General features: G+C 50.4%; 1 protein-coding gene across 8 annotated transcripts in view; it reads right to left on the reverse strand.

The window, feature by feature from the left end:
* VASH2 (vasohibin 2) overlaps nucleotides 1-4,300 on the reverse strand; it is a 37,348-nt gene extending 33,048 nt beyond the window's left edge. For 6 of the 8 annotated variants that reach the window (XM_011222275.3, XM_034666878.1, XM_002917196.4 and 3 more), the window contains exon 1: nucleotides 2,601-2,906. In XM_011222275.3, coding sequence (XP_011220577.1) covers nucleotides 2,601-2,876 — 276 coding nt within the window. In that variant the 5' untranslated portion in view covers nucleotides 2,877-2,906. Of the gene's footprint in view, nucleotides 1-2,600; nucleotides 2,907-3,667 lie in introns of those variants that run through there. The other 2 variants (XM_034666880.1, XM_034666881.1) reach the window with 2 other exon arrangements.
* Nucleotides 4,301-14,844: the final 10,544 nt, after the last annotated feature.

Here is a 14,844-nt window from a genome sequence, read left to right on the forward strand (position 1 = left end):
GTCCTCAGCAAGACACTGGTTAAAGGAGAAAAGGACATGGACCCAAAGGAAAAAGTCTGCCAAGCTGAGTGCTAGAGCAACCCTTGGACCAGGAGCTGTTTTGAAGCTGTGCCCATCTCAGGACTGAGGTAGGGGTCAGGGGTTGGGGAATGTCAGGACCTGGGAGAAGGGGATGCCAAGATGGAGCTGGGGGTGGAGAACCAGCTATTATGATGCAATGTAAGAGAGAGAAATGTTCTTTATTTAGGTTCAAAAAGCCAAGGCCCATGTTTGGCCTGGGATTTTTCTGGCTTGGCAGGAGTTCTCATGAGACTTCAAGTTACTGTGAAGAGATAAGACAGTGTGGCTGCTATATAAAAAAGGGAACTTTTTTTTTTTTTTTTAAAGAAGGCAGCATTCAGCCACAATAATGGAAGCATCAGGTATGGATCTCAGGGAAGGGCAATCTGCGTTCTAACCGCTCAGACAGCATTGAGAAGACTGTGTTTCATACATGCTTATTTTAGTGGACTGACTGGTGACAAACTAGCAGGTGTCCTAGAAAGAGGGTGAGGAGAGGGCTTTGATCTGGGAACTATGACACTAAGACACAGTGAAAGGAGCTACATGAGGACAAAGGACTAAAGGAAGATGCGGAATGACAGAAGGTCAAGGTCCTGAGGACTCATTCTAAGTCAACTCTGTTGTCACACAGCTCAGCACTGGAGACCTGGAGACACAAGGGTCACAACGTCAAGGGATTGAAGAGCTGGAAAGAACTTTATATGAAATCTGGTCTACTCCCATTTTACAGATGAGAAAACTAAGGCCAGAGATTTTAAGTGAGTGACTGAAGCCACAAAGCCCATAGGTAGTACAACCAGGACTAGAATTCAGTCCCTTAATTTTTACTCAAGTCCCCTCCTTACTCCAAGAGCGCCATGTCGTAACATTCTAGGAAGCTGTGAGTAGCGAAGGAGGTCGACGTGTGCTGCCCTGATTCAAAGGGCAACGCAAGAATCAGTGATGACATGGGGCTGAAGGTGAAGAAGGAGAATTTCTGTGCCACCGAAGAAAAGAGTTTCCGAACAACCAAAACCCAAATCTGGCCAGGCACCAGGGCCAAGCTGCCCTGTGAGGTGATGAGCCCCCCATCCCAAAAAAGTCTCTGGGAAGAAGAAGGAGTTCTGCTGAGAGGCAGGAGACTGGTCTCCACCAAAACAAACATTCCCTGATTCCCATGGAGAAAACGGGTCCCCATACACAAGGCCAGGAGGAAACCACAGTTAGAAGCAGGGTCAGTGCTCAGGAGGATGAATTAGAATGGGAGCATGGGACAGTAGGAACAGGACTCTGTCTCCTGTGGCCACCTCTCTCCCAGGGTTAAAGGGCTCCTAGGTCCTCCTTAAGTAAAGCAAGACTCACTCAAGCAAGGACAAAATCTGAAGTCAGAACTGCCAGCCAAGACCAGTGTTGTTCTCATGCTCAAGGAAAACCCAGCAAGGGTAATTACAGCTGACACAGAAGCAGGAAAGATCCTGGGCATTGGGCATAATGAAGATCTCCTCGACCTGCTGTACTAAAGCACTGACTGACTGCAGCAGGAAACTTCTGGGCTCTGTCACTTCCCCCAAGGGCACACACAGCTCCCTGGCCTGCAGGGCTCAGATGCTCAGGTCACCAGATGCTCCAGGTTGGGGACTCAGCCAGATGGCCTTTCAGGTCTCAGGTCTGGCATTCCTAGACCAGCCCAGGAATCTTCTCAGCCACACCAGTGTCCCCAGGGGTCAACGGAAACCATCTGCCATGACATAACCCCCAGGCTCTGCAGCATTTCTCCGCAGCTTGCATTTTGATGTCTCAGAGAGTGACCACCGCACACCTCCCTCCCTCCGCCTTACTAACTATATCCTTGGCCACCAAACTCAGTCTGCTCACTGGCTTCTCTCCAAGGTAAAAAGAGTTTCACTCCTGAGCCTCTTTTCTCTGTCCAGTTAGACTAATGCGTCATGTGCACTGGAAAGTCCCTTTCAAGCAATAGCCAAAACTCTTCTTTTCTTGGAGCTCAGATAAGCTGGGAAAAGAGACAGTTCACTGCTTTGCAAGTTTCAGAGGTGAAAGTCACTGTCATGAAAAAAAAAATTGGCAGACAGTCTAGAAATGATTCACGCTGAGAAGTCTGACTGGTTGATTGCAAAATTCATTCACAGCCTGATAAATCATTTGCGAGGGAGAGACAGGGGAGGACTTAAGAGTCTGCAAAGAGGAAAAGTAGGGTGGGCTCCCTAGGGGGTCCCTGTGCATTCTTGACTCCGCTGGTGTTACCTGGTGGCTGCAGCTTTTGCTGTTGGAGGACGTACATGGGGGTGAGCAGAGTTTGGCTGGAGATTCAAAGAACCCTTGGCACGACCGGACCACACAGTCCCAGGACAGCAAGCCCTCTACCTCTCCCTCCCCCATTTCTAAGGCTTCCAAGACAAACATCTCAATTAAGCGAAGGGGGTGAGGAGCATAAGAGAGTTCAGAGCGGGACCAGGAAAATGGACATCGCCTCTACTTGCCATGCAGACTGAAGTGTTCCCATCATTGCCCACCCCACCCCGTCCATCGAAGCCTCTGACCTTTGCCAAGAAGGTGGCGTTCCTGATGGCGCCCACCATTTCTCCCCCCTTGGGGTGCACCTTGGCCACGTGCATCCACATGCGTTCCCAGGTGTGGCTGTCGATGGGGAAGCCGCTCTTGTTAACGTGAAACAGCACCCCGCCGTCTTTGTCCTCCTCCTCCGAGCCCCCGCTGGTGGCGAGGCTCACGGGCCGCGCGTGGCTGCTCCGGGACCGGGTGCCTTTGGCGCCTTTGGGGTGGGGGCAGCGGTGAGTGTCTGCCGCGGAGCCGGTCATGGTGGGGCCGGGGCGGGGCGGGGCGGTGGGGGGGTGTCCAGTGGATGGAGACTGCTGACATTCCAGGTCCTTGGTACCCAACAAGGCCAAAGGGTAAAGTTTAACATNCTGGCTGCCGCAGGACGCGCGAACCGCGAGCGGCGGCTGGAGCTCCGCTTACGGGCCGAGCCTGAAATCAGTGGAGACACAGCACACACCACGGGTGAGTGGACACCAGAGGAACCGAGGCTGGGGCTGTGTCCAACGGCGGTGGGACCTCGGAGTGGCCCCGCGTCACTCCCCGCTCCCCCCCGCGCGCCGACAGACCCCCTCCAGGAATTGCACAAGGGCTTGCAGCCCTGCTATTCCCGCGGAAGGCGACTCGAATTTTGCCCCAAAGCTTCACACACCGCGAGACACCGGGAGGGGGATCCAAGGAGCCAGGAGGGTGCGGAGTGGACGGGTAGAGAGAAGAAAGACAGCTCGTGCTGCGTGAAGGAGCAGGAGGTCCCCGCAAGGCTCCACGCATTCCTTGGCGCCAGGTGTGGCGGAGCGCCAGCCGAGCCCAGAACGTGCCGGCACGTGAGCGCCCGGGCAGCCGCGAGGGCGCAGCGGCAGCCTCGGCTTGCAAAGGCGGCGGCGTTTCCGCCCGGAGGCCCTCCCGGAGCGGGTGGGCGAGGGCCGGCTGCAGCCCCCAGGCGCCGGTGCAAGTGGCCCCACCCGCCCCTCTCCCCGAGTTCCAGCGCCGGGCACCCAGGGGACTGGCTGCGGGCGGGGCGCGAGGCGGGCGCGCCGCAGCCCCCGGACCCTACCTCGGGCCGGCCGGCCTCATGGCCGCGGAGCTTCTCCGGGCGGCGGGGGCTGCTGCGGCGGATGCGGCTGCGGGGCCTGGGCCTGGGGCTGCTGGGGCTGCTGGGGCTGCTGCGGCCGTCGCCTCATTCCATGTCCCATTCTCGAATGTTATTCTGTGACATATAACCGAGTCACCCGGGCAGCCGCCGATGTTCCGAACGCGTCCATTGGCCACCGCAACAAAGAGGGGCGGGTCCCGGACTCGGGACTCTACAACCCGGAGCTCCGCGACGCTCTGATTGGCTCCGGGGGTTCCCGGGCAGGAGGCGAGAGGAGCAGGGGGAGCTGGGCGGCCACGCGAAATCCGATCGCTGTCTTGTCCTGGGCGCCCCGCGGGGCTGGAGCGTTTTTTTCATGAGACTCAAGACGGAGTTTCCCCAGGGATGGTGGCACTGCGAAGGTTTGAAGCTGTGGGAAGCAGCGGAGAAACGAAGCCACCCAAGAAGTGACCCTGGAGGTATTGGAGGGCTTGTCCTTCGAACTTGATTCCCTGAGGAAGGCTGGACACAGTCACCGGGCCTAGCAGGGAGTGATGGACGGTTGAGGCAGGGACTGCCGCACGAAGGCACAAAATAAAATCCTTTTTTTTTTAAATCTCTCATTACAAAATTTCCAAAACCAACAAGGGGGCACAGCATGTACCTTCTGACATTAGTCATGATTAATAAGTTCCTTTTAAACCCATGCTGATATGCGACACTAAAACCCAGGAGGTCAGCCAGGCCCCAGCTATTCTGTCACAGTGGGAACTAGAGCAGGGCCTGGAGAGATGCTTGAAAGCCATGACAAACTGGGAGCCTTTCCACACTCCACAAAACATTTTTGCTGTAAAACCACCTTTTTTTCCTCTCTCTTCCTTTTTTTTAAAAAAATATTTTATTTATTTTATTTATTTTTGAGGGGGGAAGGAGCAGAGGGAGAGGGACACGCAGACTCTGCACTGAGCAGGGAGCCAGATGTGGGACTTGATCCCCCAAGCAGATCATGACCTGAGCTAAAATCAAGTCCATTGCTCAACCCACTGAGCCACCCAGGCGTCCCCCGCCCTTTTTTCTTAAGAAAAAAGTAAAGAAAACTGAGATGGGAAGAGCAGCAGTCTACTGACCTAGGGCCTGGCTCTAAGTCCAGGTTTGTCACTTGGCTAAGCTGTGTGACCCAGGACAAGCCACTTGCCTGTTCTATGCCTTAACTTCTCTTTCTGAAAAGAGGAGAGTAGGACATCCCTCCCCCAAACACACACACATACACACACACCCACACTCAAGGTCTATTCTGGCTCTAAGGTTCTGTGATTCTCTGGTTTCCTCTCTCAGGGACACTTAGGAACCCAGCCATAATGTCCTTTCTCTTTAAACTCCGTGGCAGCTTTGAGAGGGTAAGCAGTTGTGACAGCAATGCGAAGTTAACCTGAAATTAAGAAAGTGGTCATCAAAGAGCCACGGATGGTGGAGGGCATGGTGAGCGGCCAGTGCCAGCAGAGGCCCTGGAGTTCAGCTGAGAGCCAGAGCCTGGATGAGGAGACCGGGGTTCTGGACAATGAGAACAATAATGTAGGTCCATTCAGACAACAAGCAATGGGCCGATTCAGGAAATTATCTGAATGATGCAAGTGAAATAGCACCCTTGAAAAAAATCACGAAGCTGAGAGAAAATTATCCTCTCACCATATAATTGCCTCAGGCTTCATTTCTCCATTGAAAGAAAACATGCCTCAGTGAATGACCTGCTTTCTCATTTGAACATCCTTCCTCTCTGCTCACTCATTTCTCCAATCTGCCTCACTCTCCTTACTCCCTCCGAGTTTCAAGTCCAGGAGGCAATATGAGGGGGAAGACCTGTGTGCACAGGATGAGAATTTGGCCTCATAATCCCGCAGGAGAAAATGGAGCTCAAGTGATCAGTTGACGAACATCGAAGAATGTCTGGCAAGTTTCACCTTCCTTGGCATAAGTTCCCAGTGTCCCACTCAGGCCAGGTCCAAACAAGTACAATTACCCTGTTATACCAGGGACTGGATCTTGCCCTACCTGAATGAAATCCTATGGACCATAGAGGGTTCTCAGTTCATGTTCCTGCTCCAGGCACCCCAGAACTGCTTGACAGTTGGGGGAAAGCATTTTCGTTCATCTCCAAGATTCCAGCTATCTGGTTGGAATGCCGTAGGGGTCTGCGGGGTGCAGTAGGGACCCAAGTGACATGGCAAATGAAGAGAGCTGCGAGATTTGGCTACTTTTCCTGGACGGTGGTAAGGAGGCTTCTGAAGTGAACTGTGCTGTCCCAGTGAAGGACTGAGAGGCAGAGGGGCCTTTTGTTGAGAATACTTTTGCATTAGAGAATTGTGCTCATTGCATGGACCAGCCAACTGTATTCTTCATTTCCTTGTGTACTTAGTGTTACATAACACTGAACCCAGGCCAGACAGATTATGGGTTTTGAAAGTTCAAATAGTAAGAGTGATGTGGCTATATATATTTATACACACACACACACACACACACACAGTGGGACAGAGCCAACTTCTGATTTGAACAGCGACACGTGGTGACGAGATGCTCAACCTCTGAGAGCACGGTCACTGCCATTTGTGGACATAATGACTGGAATAGCAGACCTGTGTCGTCGAAGATTTGGAGCAAGAAAAACGGATCAAATAGCATCTCCTTTTTCAAGGGCCAGCTGCTGGGGTCTCGAAGACATTTCAGACAGAATCCCACCTGAGAGGTTGTATTTCTAGCTTCGCCACTTGTTGATGTTACTAGCCTAGTAAGGCATGTATCAAACACACCTTGGCTGGACCTCGCCTTTCTCCTGGTTCTATGGCTGCCTCTGCAGCCAGCCGGATCTGTGCAGTTCAATCACCTGGAACTGACGAGTCACTTGCCCCAGGCAGGTGCCTCTTGGCGGGTGCTGCACAGCCTGGCTGGTCAGCCACATGTGCGGACTCTCTGACTCCCCCACTACTTCTAGACTCAGATGAGATGCCCCAGTGCAGGACGTGGCTTCTGAGCAGCCGTCCCAGAGGCTAGATGAGGCATCTTAAGGAATCAGTTCCTTTTGATCAATGAGAAACAGGAGGCAGGAGGGAGCCGGGCACGTAAGTTGGTTTTCCGTCCTCCCTTCTGTGGATGACTCCGAGGCATGATTTTCCAGCAGAGCCTGTCTGGAGATGTCCTGCACGGCTGAGCAGACATCCCTACTGAGCGAGCTGCCGCAGGTCTCTGCAGCCACTCGGGATGCGTGGGAACACCCCACCTTGCATTGCTTCTCATCCTATCCTCTCCTGGTTCCCATTTTTGCTCACTCTCTGCCAGATTTACTCCTTGTTTCAGATTCTGCTTTTCTAGGGAAACTGAGCTGAAACACTTGGTTCCACAAGTGGTTCTAGAAAGCAAATGCTCAGGGCGGATGTCAAGGCTGTACTGCCTCCCTGTCTGAAATCAGAAGAACCCTTTGCTGGTGACTGGAGGGAAGGCAAGGACGCCGATACGCAGGAGCCCCGCAGCTTGCCCTTGTGTTTAATTGCAGTGAATTGGGTGGAGAGCAAGACATTAGGAGCTCAAGTGGCTGTGGCAGTCAATCAGTTTGGAAACAATGATGATTATAAGGTATGAGAGACCTTGGAAACAGAAAATGACAGGCTGAGCGCCGTTAATTACCTGCTCGTGGAATGTTCTGAAAGCCAGAGCCTCCACGGCAAGTTTAAGAGTTTTATTTCCTGCAACCATAAGACAGAGTCCTAAAATCAAGCCCAGGACCTGATCACACAGTAGCAGAACAGCAAAGGATACTAAATACATGGCCTTCACAGGCTTCCCTATCAGTCAGAGCCCTGATAGGGAAACAGTGGGACTCGGGGTCCTAGAATAGGGCTGTCTCAGTGGATGAGTGTTCTTGACCCTTCGAATCCTTTGTATATGCTCCTGCCCAGGAAAGACCCCCTTCTCCATGGCTTATTTTCCTCAAAACCACTTATTGCCTCCACCAATACCCAGGGTCAAGTGCGAGCACAGCCCACACTGGAAAGAAGACCTGCTCCAGGGAGAAAAAGCATCCCGGCCAAAGATATTGTAGGGCTTGGCTAACATGCACTAGCAGGAACTGTGGAAACATGTGTGGATCCTGAAGATGTTATATTTGGGGGGGGGAGCAGAAAGCCCAATGGGGATTTGGGGATACTCCTATAGAACTCAACATTTAATGTTTTAGCAAGGAAGTCTGGAGCTTGTCCTAATCCCCTTGTTTGCTTGGATGGGTCTTTGAAGACTGGTCTCAACAATAAGCAAAGTGGAAAAAGCAGACTTCCTTGTGTAGTGCAGAGGAAGGCATCAAAAGAGTCAGGAAAGAGGGAATCTTAGATAGAATATTAGAAGGTTTTGTAAGTAAGGCTCAAGGACTGATCACCTGACTAGCTCCCTGGGCCAGCCCCTAGGACAGTCATTTCACTAAGGCAATAAAGGATGCTTGAGTAAGGAGGCAGTTGGTAGCGGCTATCCTCGTAGTCCAGGAGTGATGGTGGGGGGAAACGGTGCTGTGTAAGTGGGCTGCCTACTATTAGCAAAGAAGACAACAATCCCCAAGTCGCAGAGGCGAGGTGGGCACACTTAATCATCCAGGACAAGGTGAACATATCCCATCAGACAGCAAGGCAGGAGAGCAATCAGGGTCACTTTCTCTGCATGGACTCATGCTGGCTAATAGATCATGGTGTTCCTAAGGGACGGGTACTCATATAATTTATTTTCCACATTGAGCTCCTTTTGATAATGAAAAGGTGAGCTAGTAAGGATTACATGGGGACAGGAGGTATACAGCAGGACCATCCCAGTCAAACTGATACCTATGGTCACCTACCGAGGGTGAGATAGAGGAGAAGCCACTCAGGCTATCGCTTGATTGTATCATCAGAAAAAAACAGCTGGTGAGCAGAAGGCTGACTCTGGTCACCATAGTGAAAGATCATAGACCCTCACCTAATTTCCAAATCTAAGCCCAATCTGGCCCAAAGCTGTTGCCATCGCTGAGTGAGCCCACCTGGCCACCTGCAGGGATGGATGCCAAGCACTCAGTCTCACAATAGCCACCTGAGAGCACGTAAATTTATACGGACTTTCTACCTGGGGTGGGGGGGGGAGAGAGCTGACTTGACCATAATCAATATAAACACCATATAGGGGTTGCCTTCCCTGCCCACAGGGCTTCAAGCACTACCACCATCTGAGAGCTTCCAGAATACCTTATCCATTGACATGTTACCTTAGACATTTCCTCGGAACAAGAGACCCATTTCATGGTGAAAGATGGGCCAACAATGGGCCCATGACCATGGTCTATTGGTCTTGCCATGAATCCCACACCCAGAAACAGCCCACCCGATAATGTAGTGAAAAAGCCCGTTGGAACTCAGTTCAGGCAAAGCGAGGGTACAGTGCTTTGTAGAGTTGTGGTACCGTTCTCGAGGCTGTAATATGCTTTGAGCTATCGACCACCGTATGGCACTTACTCCTTAATAGCTAGAAAGAATGAATCCTGGAACCAAGGCACAGGGGTACAGGTGGCATGTTTCACTGTTACAGCCCGTGACCCACTTGAGGAATTCGTGCTTTTTGTCCCTGAAGCTTTGGTCTCTGTTAGGTAAGCAGTTCGGTTTCCAGATCACTCTGCCAGGGGACACAGTGAGGTTCCACTGACCTGGAAGCTGTGACTGCTACCTGGCTGTTTTGGCCATTTCAGGCCAGAGGGCAAAGATAAGAGTTAAAGTATAATGATTCTAATTACCTCCAGGGGCCTGGATGGCAGGGAACCCCAGGGACTCACTGGGATAGCTCCTGGGAAAGCAATAATTTGACAGCGATTGCAATTAAATTCAATAAAGGCAGTTCAATTAAGAGCGTCCTACCTCCTCCCACCTATGAAGATGACCCAGTCAGGCAACCCGTCCGGATAAAGCAGCTGCAGTGTTGGACAAGAGGGAGGGAAGTCTAGAATAGGTCACGGAGAAGGGAGACAATGAATATTAATCAAAGCCTTGGGACCAGCTCTACTAGCTTGAATCAGGCGGACTGTAGCTCCACTCATTGACTCTCTTCCCTTCAATCTTCTAGGAGATCGTAACTGGCCACAACCTTGAAGGGACTTCATAACTGAAGGGATTTCTATCTGTCTTGGAAAAAGGGTAAATCCTCAAATCCAGACTGTTCAGCCATCCTTACCAGGTCCTCTGTCTTCCCCTGTCTTGTTGGGAATCAGTATTTCACTATGGTTGAATGTAGTGGATGTGACTAGCGGAACTCAGGTCACCTCTTTGTGCCTTACCTGCAAAGAAATTAGAGAGGGAGTTTTCCAGATTTTATCTTAGAGAAAGAAGATTCACATGGTGGGAAATCCCCCCAGACATAACCAGCGTGTTCAAAAGAGGCTGAACGATTCTGAAACTACAGGAGATGTCTGATGGGATTAAGCAAACGAGTCCATGCCCTGAGAGCGCTGGAAGACAGTGCTCTCATATGGAAGCGGAAACATACCAACATGGCACGGGGAGAAAGCAAAGAAGGACCTTGTGGGATGAACTGGAGTTAGAGGTATTGATGGGAACTCAGTCTATTAAATCCATAGTATGAATCTAATCACGAACGAGCATCAGACCTAACCAAAATAAGGAACATTCTGTTTTTAAAACTGTATATTTTAACTGTCGATGTAATAAAGGACAAAGAAAATCTGTGGAAATGTGCCATATTAAAGAAGACCAAAGAGACATGGCAACTAAGTGTGTACCTGATCAAAAACTAGATCTTGACCTGCAGGGAAAAATGATGTGAATGGTATTATTGGACCAAGTGACATAATAGTAATATAGATATTTGAGTAGATAAAAGTACTGTGTCTATATTAAGGGGCATCTGGATGAGCATCTGACTTTGGCTCTGGTCATGATCCTAGGGTCCTGGAATCGAGCCCCATAGTGGCTCCCTGCTCAGCGGGGAGTCTGCTTCTCCCTCTGCCTCTGCCTCACCCCCCACTCATGCTCTGTCTCTGTCTCTCAAATAAATAAATTTTTTTAAAAAAAGTTTTGTGTTTATATTAACTTTATTGAAGTTGATAAACTCTACTATATGATGTCCAGGGACTATCCTGATTCTTATTCTTGTAAAATACACACCGAGGTATAGAGGGGGAAAGGGCCACTGACTCTCAAGTGGTTCAGAAAAAAAACCTACTGAGTGCACAAGTATGTGCGTGTGTATGTGCACACGCATGTGTGCATGTGTGTGTGTGTGCACGTGTGTAGAGAGAAAGTGAGAGAGGAAATAAGACAAAATGTTAACAGTAGATGAATCTGGGTAAAGGGTATATGGACATTCTTGGGGCGCCTGGGTGGCACAGCGGTTGAGCATCTGCCTTCGGCTCAGGGCGTGGTCCCGGCGTTGTGGGATCGAGCCCCACATCGGGCTCCTCCACTATGAGCCTGCTTCTTCCTCTCCCACTCCCCCTGCTTGTGTTACCTCTCTTGCTGGCTGTCTCTATCTCTGTCAAATAAATAAATAAAATCTTTAAAAAAAAAAAGGGTATATGGACATTCTTTGCACTATTCTTATATTCACTTCTCTGTAAGTTCAAAGTTATTTCCAAGTAAAACACCTCAAAAAGGAGGGGGAATGAATAACCCCTGAGAACAGAGTAAATGTCTACTATAATAAGCCTGTGAGATAGGTGGCATCACTTCTATTTTACAAAGGAAGCAGATGAGGATTTGGAAGGTTAGGTAACTTGCACAAGATGATATAATTAGTAAGTGTCAGAACTGGGAATTACACTTAGACCCTTCTGATCCTGTGCTTCGCTTTTTCCTGCCTTTCTTTTCACTTTTTTTTTTTAATAGCAGGAAGAACAGGGACTTAAATGGTAATCACAGACAATTCCCAGATGTCCTTACGACCAAAAAGTTTAACTGTTCTGATGCTTCAAACTTTTCCCTCACAGGGAGTCCCTTGAATTTCAGGCTTATTTGTTTTTATAACTTTCCCCTGAAGAGGGGGTGCCAGAGGGCAGGGAGCACATCTGAGAATGAGAAACAGGATGAACAAGACCAGGGGAGCCACCAGGGAAGGGACTGCACTGGCAGCAGCCGGGGCCCTGGACAATGGTCCTTCTGACCAGGTTTAGGGTTCTAAGGTCCTTTGAGGACATTTGGCCCGAGGGAGCAGAAATTTAAGACTTTCTTGGATTACAGCTACTTTTCACCCAGAGAATAAAATCACTGCTGTAAAATCACTGCCTTCTGTCACAATGGCAGCTCTCAGAGGGGAAACCTGTTGTCCCCCTCTGGACAGTGCATTTGAAGGCTCTGTGCCTACCCCTTAACAAAAATACCATAGACTTCATTGCTTTTAAACAACAAACATTCATTTCTCACAGTTCCAGAGTCTGGGAAGTCCAGCATCAAGGTGCTGGCAGATTCAAGGCTCTGGTGGGGACCCACTTCCTGGTTCATAGATGGCCATCTTCTCCCTGTGTCCTCACATGATGATGGAAGTGACAAGGGAACTTTTATAAGGGTGCTGGTCCCATCCATGAGGGCTCCACGCATGTGACCTCCTCACTGCCCAAAGGCCCCACCTCCTAAAACCATCCTATCTGTGGTTAGGATTTCACGAATGAATTTCAGAGGGACACAGACATTCACTCTGTAACAGCAACCATCTTGCAAATACTTGGATTTGGCCTCTGCGGGGTTTTCCTGAGATCCACATGGAGAGGAGCAACTGCTCATATGCCGCGGGATGGCTGGGCTATGTGAGAACGCTGTCCTTCGGATTCTTGGGTACTTTAGGAAGGTGAAAATGAAGTAAGCTGAACAATATAGCCTCCGTCCTGAAGGAAAATGGGAACACATTGACCCAGGCCTGCCCAGCTGATGAACGAGACCTAAAGCAGTTACTAGGGAGGCACGTGATTAGGGTCATACAGGAGCTACACTGGGGAGTTTCTGAAGGCCCAGGAACCCTCTGTGATGTGAAGGGCACAGCACCTGCTAATCTTAGCTCTGCCCATAACATCCTGGGTGAGGCAAGTAGCCACCTCTTGGTATTTAGGGAATGCCTCAAGACGAGTATTATGAATATTCTTGGAAATTGGAGTCAGACGACCTTCCCTGAAGAGGATGAGTGCATGCATAAACTATCACACCTGGCCACTGAGCAGTTTCTCTGGGTTCCACGCTCTGTTCTGTCTCCTGAGAAACTCTATGTGGGTTAGGTTCCTCCTGTATCAGTCAAGGACAAGCAGGAAACAGGTGGAACGCTCAAGAAGGTTTAAGTGAAATAAAGCTTTTGAGGGGTCTGTCGGCAGAGGCACTGACAAGATGAGGGGAACCATCGAGGATGACGAGGAACCCTGGAGCTGTTCCCTGCCCTGGGCCTGGAGGAGCCCAGTGAGAGCAGAAGACGGGGTGCAGTCCACTGAGGGCAGCCTCTTGGGCAGAGAGAGGAGCAGAAAGTGGGTTGGAGGTGGACAGAGATGACTGCTGACCTCGATCCTCAGGATCCAGGCAGAGGCCCCAGTGCCTTCTGGAGAATCTCACACAAGGACAGGTAAGATGTCACAAGGACTTCACACATTCGGGAAGACAAGGCATTCGTGTATCCAGACCATGGATAAGCACGTTCAGAGGCTGAATGGCTTCCTGGGTGAGCTGAAGAGAGAATGTGAGCCCAGCGCTGTGCGGGGAGGTGGTAGGACATTCCTGGAGGAGAGCCCGCAGGCGTCTCTCGTTGACCATCTCCCTTGGTGCTCCCTGAGAACCCACTTTGAGGAAAGGGTCCACATTAGAAATATGCCGACATGTTTTCCTTTCTTAATTGTAGCACTCTCCTTGGCTTTATGAAAGACAACGGCATCTGGGGAGCAGAGTGTCTGGGGAATCACGATGACGTAGTTTTGGCAGAAGCAACCCTACAGAACGTGAGAGGAGGCCCACACCCTCAGTATTATCATCATATGCTATTGCTACTATTTACTGAAAATGCGCTATGTGCCAGCCACTGTTCTGAGGGCTTTTCAAGCATGTAGTGGTTCCCCCTAGGAAGTGGGTGTTGTTGTTATGGACTGAATGTTTGTGTCGCCTTAAAGTCGTACGTTGAAGCCCTAACCCCTCAGTGTGGTTTATTCAGAGATGGGGCCTCTAAGGACATAATTATGGCTAAATGAGCTGCTGAAGGTGGGTCCCTGATCTGAGAGGGGTCATGTTCTTGTAAGGAGAGACGCCAGAGAGCTTGCCTCTTCCCCCCAGTGCTCACACTGAGGAAAGGCCATGTGAGGACACAGCAAGAAGTCTGAGGTCTACGGGACCAGGAAGGGAACTCTCACCGGAAACCAAATTTGCTGGCGCCTTGATTATTCCAGCATCCAGAACCCTGAGAAAATGAACGTCTGTTGTTTAATGAAGCCCCTCAGTCTGGGGTATGTTGTTAGGCAGGTCTGAGCTGGCTGAGACAGGCACTATCAATGTTATTCCCGTTGTACAGATGAGGAAATTGCAGCAGAGGGAAGCGAAGTGGTCTTCTTAAGGTCACCCCATTTGCCTTTGCCTTTGGCCTCTTCACCTCTCAGGGTGGGTCCTGCTTTTCCTGTGAGAAGGGGGTAAGTAGAAAGAGATCAGGGGCCCTAAACTCAAATGTCAACAGATGTCGGGCAGATAACAGAAGCAGGGGACACTGGCCAAAAGCCGCCTTGCAAACTGAAGAGGGGAGGTTCCCTTTAGGGAGGGCAGCTGCCTGTCAGTGTAACAGCTTGTTGGCCAAATGGCTGGTGTGCTCAGATCTGCAGGTTTTCAAGACAGACTTGGATGTCTGGATCTTCTCTAGGAAATACGATTTCTCCCACATTCCATCATGAACCAGTGTGCGGCCTCATTAAGACCTGACTATGGGCCATGTTTGGCATACAATGTCCAGTTTGTGCCCCCTCGGGACTAGATGATTTTTCTACACACTTTTCTCCTCCTGCCTCCTCCATGACTCTTTGCCTTTGGCAAGATTCCCTCCCGTGTGCGGACTCTAAGCCCCCTGCCTTTAGGTAAATGGGTACCACCATGATCCAGAAAACGTGTTAAGGTACAGTCCGTGCACAGAGCCCTCTG

The sequence above is a fragment of the Ailuropoda melanoleuca genome, chromosome 8 (assembly GCF_002007445.2).
Source record: "Ailuropoda melanoleuca isolate Jingjing chromosome 8, ASM200744v2, whole genome shotgun sequence".
In the NCBI taxonomy this organism is placed as follows: domain Eukaryota; kingdom Metazoa; phylum Chordata; class Mammalia; order Carnivora; family Ursidae; genus Ailuropoda; species Ailuropoda melanoleuca.